Source organism: Marmota marmota, unplaced genomic scaffold (assembly GCF_001458135.2).
Source record: "Marmota marmota marmota unplaced genomic scaffold, marMar, whole genome shotgun sequence".
Classification (NCBI taxonomy): domain Eukaryota; kingdom Metazoa; phylum Chordata; class Mammalia; order Rodentia; family Sciuridae; genus Marmota; species Marmota marmota.
This window is the reverse complement of record NW_026000229.1, coordinates 45,541,558-45,551,959: the sequence shown is the minus strand read 5'-3', so window position 1 is coordinate 45,551,959 and position 10,402 is coordinate 45,541,558. Positions and strand designations below refer to the sequence as shown.

At 33.2% G+C, this 10,402-nt stretch overlaps 1 protein-coding gene across 1 annotated transcript; it reads left to right on the top strand.

Annotated features, from left to right (window-relative positions):
• The first annotated feature begins 1,135 nt into the window (after nucleotides 1–1,135).
• On the top strand, nucleotides 1,136–5,285 carry LOC107137689 (olfactory receptor 11H6-like). Its single transcript, XM_015480150.1, has 2 exons — nucleotides 1,136–1,184; nucleotides 4,312–5,285. The coding sequence occupies exons 1-2, from the start codon at nucleotides 1,136–1,138 to the stop codon at nucleotides 5,283–5,285; spliced, it is 1,023 nt and encodes a 340-aa protein (XP_015335636.1).
• The last annotated feature ends 5,117 nt before the right edge of the window (nucleotides 5,286–10,402 follow it).

Below are 10,402 nucleotides of genomic sequence, written 5' to 3'. Positions count from 1 at the left end.
CTATTAAGGAATTATGAAATAAACTGTTACAAATCTGTAGAAAAGTAGTGCTATACTACAAAGCCATTAAAATGCAGAGACTCCCTGACCCAACTTTGCCATGGTGTGAAAGTACACATACTGTGATTCTGTTTATCTCTTGCAGTACTCAATTAATTACATTAAATATTCAACATTTTATAATAAAACAGGCTTTTGTTGGATAATTTTACCCAAATGTAGAGTTATATAAGAGTTTTGAGCACATTTGAATTAAGCTAAACTAAGCTATGTTGAGTAGACTTGCCATATTGTGATTTTTTTTTACTTTGTTTTCAATTTATAGTGGGTTTAATCAGGGTATAATCTCATCATAAGTTGAAGAATTATCTGTATATTAACAATATATTTAGATGTTTGGGAAATTTTCATAAATGTCTTTGTCATTAAAAAAAAACAGCTAATGAAAGCATCTCTCAAAGAGACAGTGGTCATCTTGTAGTGGTGTGTATACAAAGTAATTAACACCAAATGACATAGAAATGAGTCTTTAATAAGGTTGAGTAGTACACTGGAATGTAACCTCTCTCTGATAACCTGCAACTTGAGGACATTTTTCCAAGCTGGGAAACAAGTCTCACTGCTAGAGTCACAATTTTCCCTTTTTCACCAGAAAAAGAGTGCTTTTCTTCTACTAAAACCAAACTTACACCCATCCAAATAATTTTACTTAATTCTGTTTCTTTTCATAAGCTACGTGAAAAATTCTTGAAAAAAGAGTAAGAGGTTAGTAAAGATATTTGATATATTTCAGCATGGTGAATAAAGTGCTGAACATAACACCATGCTCCATAAAAATACTGTTGTAAGTTCCCTCTCTACAGAGCCACTCCCAAGAGATGACCAGTTCATATTTTACTGGTTCATTTCATTCTGCCTAGACAATGGGAGATCATCATTCTCTTTTCAATTGCCAAGTTTCCTGTTGTCTTTTCAACTGACATTAGCAGACCCAAACACCTCATACTTAATTTATTAATCTCATAATGTTCTCCAAAAAGCCTCTACAGCAGTTCCCACATTCCTACAGTAATGCCTGAAGCATGACTTCATTTCTCTGAGATCTGAGATCAGAATTTGAACTCTGAAGTGGAAGATGGCATTCAATCATACAGGTGTCTATGATTCCTATCTTGTCTTTTCAGGTAAGGTGTAATCCACAAGATTTCAGCCCTTCTTCCACTCTGCTCCAGTTTTATGTTCTACCACATAGTATGTGAATTATAAGATCATCACTTCTTCCACATAAAAGCCATGGTTTTATCTGAGAGTTAAATTTGCTGAAGCTCTTCTCACATCACCTTTTGTATTCTACTATATATGACAGAGTTTGTACCCTAAATATGGAAAGACTCCTAAAATGAGTGTGGACATATCTTCCTTTACTAAAATATAAAACAACATTGCATGAACCCCTTAACTTTCTGATAATTTTAGGGACTAATAGACAAGGACATTTTATTCACATTTTGATTGCAAATATAGAGGAACACCTTTGTGAACATAATCAATTTTGCATATATTTGTAAATGATACATATTTGATTTCAGTATCTATCTTACTTTTTTATCTCAACTATAAAATTAATGAAGAACAACATCATATAGAATAGATTTGAGATTTTATGAAGGACAACGTTATTACAGAACGTGGTTTGAGTTTTTTGTGAAATCTTTCAGATAATCAGTAGCTTTTTCTGCATTGAGATACTGATTGATATTAGTCCAATCTTTTAACATATTCTTTGTCTTTTAATTATAGTTTATAGAAACAGATTCTAGGCAGATGCTGTTTGAAATCTGGAGACAACAGAGTCACAGTTGAATGAAATATAAAACAAAAAAAAATATGGAATGGTACAAACAAAACTATACATGACCCTTAGAGAAAGACCAATAAAGCAAATAGAAATATGTGGGCACAAGGATAGAGACAGATCTTCAAACATATAAAAAGAAGTAGAGTGAATGAAAATTCAAAATAATCAGTAAATAGAATATTGAAATGTTGAGGGCTTGATTGACTGGCATTGAATTGCAGTCTGTTCTTCACTCATGGAGAGCATCAGTCTGTATTATAAATGATTGCTTTGAAAACTGGATAAAATAATTAGTTCAGGAAAATTATTTCCACATACAAAAAGGGCTGGGGATGTGGCTTAGTGGTTAAATGCTCGTGGGTTTGATTCCTGATATGAAAAAAAAATTGCTTTTCAAATTACAGAGCTATTAAAAAAAAACTTTTAAAAAAATCTACATTTCTGAGTTCCAGGGTTGGAATTAATAGACACATGGTGAATATTTTAAGAATAAGTCAATTTATTTTCATTTAACTTCCATGTCTCTATGCTATACTAAAACTAAAATAAAGCAATATGATACACATATAATAATATTATTATTTTACTGGTTGGTTAATTTTTTGTATGTTAAAGTCTTAACATTCTGAAATATTGAATGGGGAATTTAAATTGGCATATGCTTTATCTCCAAAAGATTACGTTTCTAAAATTACTGTTTGCATATGAAACCCATAAATAATACTGCTAAAATTGGGAATGTCAATAAAAAAATAATAAAGGAAAAATGAAAACAAGCAAAGGACTCCATGAGACTCTTATCCAAGACACTTTTTGCTATGATGACTATGAATAGCATTTAATTATTCTTTAGAGCGTAAGATTTTTCTAGGAATGTTGTTATCCAATATTTGATTTTAGGACATGCTTATAACTTAAAAACTCTCAAGGACACCACATAACTTGCATTTATGTGAGTTATTGCCAATAATATTTATTATTTGGAAATTAAACCTGGGGAATATTTGCTTATAAATTAATTTTAAAATAGCAGCAGTAATTAATTAGGCATATATTAAGTCAAATGATGAATATTTTATGTAAAAGTGACTTCATCCAAATTACTGAGAAGAGTTTCAATTTACATCTGTTTTTCCAATATCATTACTGTTTTTCTTAATACAGTAAAGATTTTTGTATCATATCTACTTCTCTGGTTAGTCTCTTGTGATATCATGTATCATGTAGCCTTGAAAACTCCAATTTAATAATAAAGAAAAAATGCAAAATGGAAAACCAAATATTATCTTAAATTATTATAAAAATAATTTTGATGTAAAATAATAATAATTTTGATCTATTTGCCCTGAAAGATTCTCAAAGAACACTAACCATTCCTGGACCATACTTTGAAAACCAATTCTCTCTAATATCAGCATTGATTATTTACATTTTGCTATACAAACCAGATGAGAGTTGATCACTCACCCTCCATTCCAATTACAAAGTATTCAAGAGGCCGACAATATATGATATATCTCACATATTCATATTAATTTTATTTAGAGGGTTAAATGATGATGATGATGTTATAAAGAATTCTAATTGTTATTTGGAGAACAAATTAAAATAAAATATTAGCAAATAATATTTATGATTAGACCTGAAATGACATTGTGGGATTTCCCACTCTTTGAACTACAAATAGCAGACATGCCCATTTTTCTGGAAGAAATTTTTAGACTGAAATTTGTTTATCCATTCCTTCTTATTATCTTTGCAATGTATGAAGTTATGTGTTACCATAACCATATTTGTTAAAAATAATATTTTTATTTATTATATAAATAGTTTAATAAAATATATTTTTACCAATGAGATGAATGTCAAAATTCTATTAATCATTCAATATTTTTCACCTCAATTATTAATTAAATTACGGTCTGAAATGTACAGAGAAAGAAAGCCTTTAACCTAACACAACAAATCTAAAATGAATTATCCTATGCATATATTTAAATTCTATAGATACACTGAGATATTAACCTCAAATCAGTATGGGAGCAAGTATTCCTGTCACAAATAGAGCAAAGAATATTGAACATCAATCAATGTAATATCTTTGTATGTGACAAACAATGATTTTTCTCTTTAGTATATTTATTTTCTCCTTTCATTCACCACTTGACCTAAAATTGTATCTACTGTCTTGTATTGTTTTGTTTTGGTCAAAACCAACATATGGGTGGTAAACTTCCTTTGACTCCAGACCCTCTCTTCCTCTTTTCAAATTGGGTTTGGTGTGTCTAAGGTAGGACTATGAGTATCTGAAAATCATGTAAATATCTCTGCATGAATAATCTGTTATTTTTGAAAGGAATACCAACGTGACACCACTCAAGGAATCTGTCTTAAAAAGTCACATTATATAAGATCACTTCTCACATGGAAATATTTTATCTTTGCAGCTTTAGGAACAAATAAAAATTTGAATGTAAATAATTGCTCCAGCTCTGTGAGTAAATTCATCCTCTTGGGCTTCCCTTACACCTGGAAGTTTCAGATCCTCCTCTTTTCAATCTTTTCTGGAACATACATCTCAACCCTAATTGGAAACCTGTGCATTATCTGTGCTGTATGGTGGGACTATAGACTACAAACACCAATGTACATTCTGCTGGCCAATTTTTCCTTCCTGGAGATCTGTTTTATTAACTCTACTGTCCCCAATATGCTAGCCAACTTTCTCTCTGAGAGCCATGACATTTCTTTCTCTGGATGCTTCCTCCAGTTCTATTTCTTCTTCTCCATGGGCACCACTGAGACTTTCTTCTTGTCTGTCATGGCCTTTGACAGGTACCTTGCAATATGCAAACCCCTGAACTACCCTACAATCATGACTGTTCAAAACTGCTTCAGAATGGGAGCTGGCTGCTGGGTGTGTGGCTTTTTGTACTTCCTCTTGCCTGTTTACCTAGTTTCTCAGCTCCCATTTTGTTGTGCAAATAAAATTGATCACTTTCTATGTGACCCAGGACCACTTATAAAGCTGTCCTGTGAACCAGCTCCTGGCACTGAAATTATCTGTGCCATCTATAACTCAGTCCTCATTTTCTCCACCTTCCTCTATATTACCAGTTCCTACACCTTGGTAATCAGAGCTGTACTCAGGGTCCCTTCAGCAGAAGGCCAGAAAAAGGCTTTCTCCACATGTGGCTCCCATCTGGCTGTAGTATCCCTCTTCTATGGCTCCCTCATGGTTGTTTATGTGAGCCCCACAGCAGGAAATCCAGCAGGGATGCAGAAAATTGTGACTTTGTTCTACTCCATGTTAACTCCACTCTTCAACCCCTTGATCTATAGTTTACGAAATAAAGAGATGAAAGAGGCCCTGAGAAAACTGTTCAGAACTGTGAAATTTCCACAGAGCCATGGCAAAGGTTATTGAAGAAGCTGTGTACCCAAATAAATTAGCACTTTGATTTTTTGTTTGTATTTACAGAACTAGAAAAATATCTTTACTGGAAGTGGGAACATAATCAAGTTCAAAAACCTGTTTATAAAGTTAGCTATATTCATTTGTTCACTTTATTAGATAAAAAATTAATAATAAAGTTCTTCCAAGTAAAAGACTATAGTCAATGGAAAATGATAACTTATCTTGCTGGCTTTCAGAGTTAATACTAGTTAATATTTTTCTCTCTAAAATTTCAGTGTTCTCAGATACACACACACACACACACAGACAATCTTCCTACATTTACATTTCTTCCTAAAACTTTTTCCTGAGTTGAAATTAATATATTATAAATTTGCATAGCAATTCTAGGGTAGTGTTTTTATTACAGAAGTTGTTGGATTTGCCTTCTTCCAATCTTCTGAAGAACACTAGTGACTCAAACTTTTAGCAGGAATTTTCCTCATGCTGCAAATCAACCTTTTTTTGTAATTGAATAACATTCAATTGAAATACAATGCAACCACTTTTCTTTTCCCTTCACCTTTGGTGGACATTTAATGAGTCTGCTTCAGTGATGTCATAAATAATGCATGAACCAGTTTTTTTGTGAATAGGAACATATGTTTTCACTTCCTTAGAACATGTATTTTGGAATGAAATAAGTAGATTATATGTTAATTTTCTATGCAGCATTTTGAGGAATTGTCTGACTATTCTCAGAAAGACCATGACCAATTATTCTCAAAACTCGGTGTTCATAATGTATTGGAATTTCTGTTTCCTTGTATTTTGCCAACACTAGTTATCTTCTGTCTTTTTAACTTTTGCTATCTCAGTCAGTGCAAAGTGGAATTTTATTGTGATTTCAATGGACATTTCCCTAATGACTGATGTGCTGATCCCCATTTTATGTATTTCTTGCAAACTGAAGAGTCCTCTTTGAAGAAATATTTTAAACTTCTGATCCTCTTTCAATGTAGTCATCTTGTCATCATTGCAATTATGATATATCCACCTTCATAAGATGATGTATATCTTGTCATAATTTTAGTAATGCATAACTTGAAAAAATTTCTCCCAAACTGGGGGCTATCTTTATATTCTAAATTATGTATTTTGAAGTTTGTATTTTGTTGAAGTTCGACTAATCTGCTTAACTTTTATTTGTCAGATGTAATTTTGGTGTTACATTTAATAAAACAAGGTCTAACACAAGGTAACAGTGTTTCAATGAACATCAGCATGCAGATGTTTCTTCAACACACTGACTTTATTTCATTTGGACATATAACCAGGAATGGGATTACTGAACAATATGGTACTTGTATTTTCATTTTTTTTCAGAAATTTCCAACTCATTTTCTAAAGTAGTTGTAATAATTTGCATCTCCACCAAAAATTTACAATGGTTCTCTTTGACACATCCTCAACAGCACTAGTTAACTTTAGTCTTCTTCTATTTACTGGAGCAAGAAAATATTTTATTGTGGTTTTATTTGCATTTTCCTTTTGATTAGTAATGTTGAACCTTTTCTCATATACCTTTTGACGATTTGTGTATCTTTTCTTTACTGAGAAATGTATATTGCCTACTTGTCTAATTTTTTTTTTAAATTGGTGATTCTAAGGATTAAATCCAGGAACATCAAACTACAGATACTACAGAGCTACAGTATCTATCCCATTTTGTGTGTGTGTGTGTGTGTGTGTGTAACAGAGTCTCACTAAGTTGTCCATGCTGTTCTTCAACTTCTGATTCTCATTGTCCTGACTCTTCTTTCAAGTTGCTGAGATAACAGGCATGCCCCAAGGTTGCTGGCATATACTGCCCAAAGTCAACTTACTTGTTTTGTTTCATTTTTTTTCTGTTGAGTTTTTGAGTTCTTATGTATTATGGATATGAATCCTCATAGTCAGATGCATAGTTTACAAATAATATTTCCCATTCTGTATGTTGTCTCTTTATTTTTCAACTATTTGTCATACAAACTCTGACAAAAAATTTCAATCAAATTGGCAAATAATTAATAAAATCTCCAAATGTGGCTAAAAGTGTAGATTCATAAAAGAGAACAATAGAACCATTATCAAGAGCCCATTAAATGTGGGGCCTACTAAGAAACTCAGAGACTAAGTGCAACCACCTTGCTTTACTGATATGAAACAGATCAAGAGGGAAAAAGAAGGCAGCTTTTTAAGCAAAGTTCATTCTCAGTCCTATTCTTCTCTTTACTTTAATCCATATAAAGTGGAGAATTCATGGCTTTCAATCTTATCTCTCTTTCCTGTGTGATTAGTCATTGTACTTACTGAGTGTTCTGATGCAACACACACACACACACACACACACACACACACACTGAGTCATCCTCTGCTGCACAGTAGTAGTCTGCCCATGTTATCTATATTAATTGATTACTGTGAGATCCAGAGCTGAGTTTATGCACAGGGGCCATCCTCCACCATCATTAGGTCATCCTTGCTTTACATAAGTATAAAGACAGCTGCAATGCAGACAACATCTAATTGCAGGGATTGTTCAAAAAGGCTAATTCACACAATGCAATTGTAGAAAGACAAGTGGGACATAACAGGGGAATTAAGGCAGAAGTCAAGACACTTAAATATGGAAGAATTGTCACTTGTACTCATGCACCTTTCTTGCTCAATCTATTATAAGTGGCCCTTTTAGAATGTGACAGGGCCACTAAGACCCAGAACATTCCTCCTTGCCTTTGCCACTCAAGGGACTTGCAAGCCTCCTCTGGGACAGTAAGTTCCAGTTGCAGCAGGTCATGGACAGAGACAGTCATATTAGCAAACTTCATCTTTTTCAGAAAGGCTTTCCTGGAAAGTGAGGAGAATGGAAGTCTGCTCACAGGTGGATGGATGTTCAAGAGGAAAAAGAGCAGCAGTATGGTGGACTCCAGACTCACCTCACACTGGCCAGCTTGAGTCTGCTGTCCCATGCTCCTTCTGCATCATTGGGAAGAAGTTCACTTCTGTATCCTACAGCATCCTGAGCTCTGTTGAATCCAGTCACCTGTAATCCAAACAACAAAGAAGTGGAGACAACCATGAGGGTTCTCTGAAGAGATTTGGGGAATTCTTAGGGGGAAATGTAGGATCTCTTTTTAAGATGAACTTCCTGGATCCATGTAGAGTAAGCAAGAAACACAAAGCCAGATTATAATAACCAAATATTCAATAATATTTTAACATAGTATCAGCAAAATAATTGGATGGGTTGAATTTTTCTATAAATGTTGATTAAACTCAATGACTCACCTTCAAAAGTTATGTAGAAGTTCATTTTATCAGGAAGTTATCACATGATTCCTAATAAACATGTATAATTTTCCATATCTTTTGAAAAAGGAGAAAAAAATGCCTTTAAGTCCACAATACCACATCTTACTTGCATCTTTCTACCCTCAAATACCTGGATTTCAGAGAATTTTGTTATTCCAAAGCTGTTTACACATTCCAGAAACACAATGAATTGTTCCTTAAGGTAAATGGACTATAACATATCATCTATAATATTTGATGTCACACATTATTGATTTCTGGAGAATTAATGTAACAGCATTTGAATACTATTGCACTACTAATTCTACTTAATAAAACACAATTCTCTGAAGTTTCTCTTCTGTGAATATGCACAGACTTATTCCCAACTATGCATTTATTCCTCTGTCTATATCACATTTGTATATGAGAGAAAATATAGCAACTACAGAAAATTGTGTTTTATCTTTTTAACGAGTCTTTTTTTTTAATATTTATTTTTTAGTTTTTGGCAGACACAACATCTTTATTTGTACGTGGTGCTGAGGATCAAACCCGGGCCACAAGCATGCCAGGCGATCGCACTACCACTTGAGCCACATCCCCAGGCCCTTAACGAGTCTTATGGTAGCCATGGTGACCATGGTGAAAGCCAGTGACATTTTTTACAAATAGACAATTTACAATCCTAAAATTGAATGGAACCACTAAAAGAACCCTGGAGTGATGGAGTCAATATGTATTTTTTGGTAGATTATTTTCTTTTCTTATGCTTGTCTTTTGATCCTACTTGCAAGAATAGTGATTCAGGATACCTTAAAATTTCAAGAAAATGTCAGTTAGTGGCAGCAACTTGCAACTAGAGAGGACATATGAATATAATCCTATGTACCCAAAGAGGGAACACAAATTGTCTGATTAACACAAAAAGTAAATGTTGTACTTTCACCTCAATGAATAGCAAATGTAAGAACTAAAATCTCTGGACAATTCCCTTAATGTTGATCTTGTTATCTTACAATGAATTCCTGATGAATTGTACATTCATTAGAGATTATTTTCTGATGATCCATTGAGGAAAAAGTAAAGGAATGGTCTGGTTAAAACCGAAAACAGAAAAAGAAGTGTTTTTTGTTGTTGTTGTTGTTGTTGTTGTTTGTGGTGGTGGTCTGGGGAAATACTGGAGACTGATTTAGAGCAAATTAAATTCTGTGCTTCTATTTTTATGTCAAAATGAGTCCTCATGTATGCCTAAAAAGAACAATAAAAAAGAAAGAAAATAGTAAACAAAGTTTTATGAGCAAAAGCAATAACTGAAATGAAAGAAGCATAAGAGAAAAACACATACTTTTTTATTCATAAACGAAAACACCTGAACACCTCTACCAACCCCCTCCCCAGAGAAAAGAAAATTGTCTTAAAAAATAGTTGTTATGACATTTTTTTTAATTCTCCGTAAATATCACACTATCAAAAAATAGGTTAAACACATGGCACTTGGAGAAATTCCTAACCAAAGTCAGAGTTCTGTCTAATACTTCCAGAATAGAGACCTTTTCCCACTGCCGGAGGAGAGAGCACAATAACAATTTGTACATTGAACACAGAAAATATACATGTGTTTATTTTTTCAAAGAACCAACTTTTAGTCGACAGACCCTTAGCCATGCTAGCGAAGAGAAGAAGAGAGAGAACTCAAATTACTAGCATACGGGATGAAAAAGGCAATATCACAACAGACACTTCAGAAATACAGAAGATAATCAAAAATTATTTTGAATCCTTATACTCCAATAAATTAGAAGATAGTGAAG

What these genes read in the sequence shown, in the direction of transcription:
- LOC107137689 (XM_015480150.1), top strand. Translation starts at nt 1,136, where the DNA reads ATGGCATTCAATCATACAGGTGTCTATGATTCCTATCTTGTCTTTTCA. An exon ending in TTCCTATCTTGTCTTTTCAG is followed by an intron (nt 1,185 to 4,311) that starts GTAAGGTGTAAT and finishes TTGCAGCTTTAG; the next exon opens with GAACAAATAAAAATTTGAAT.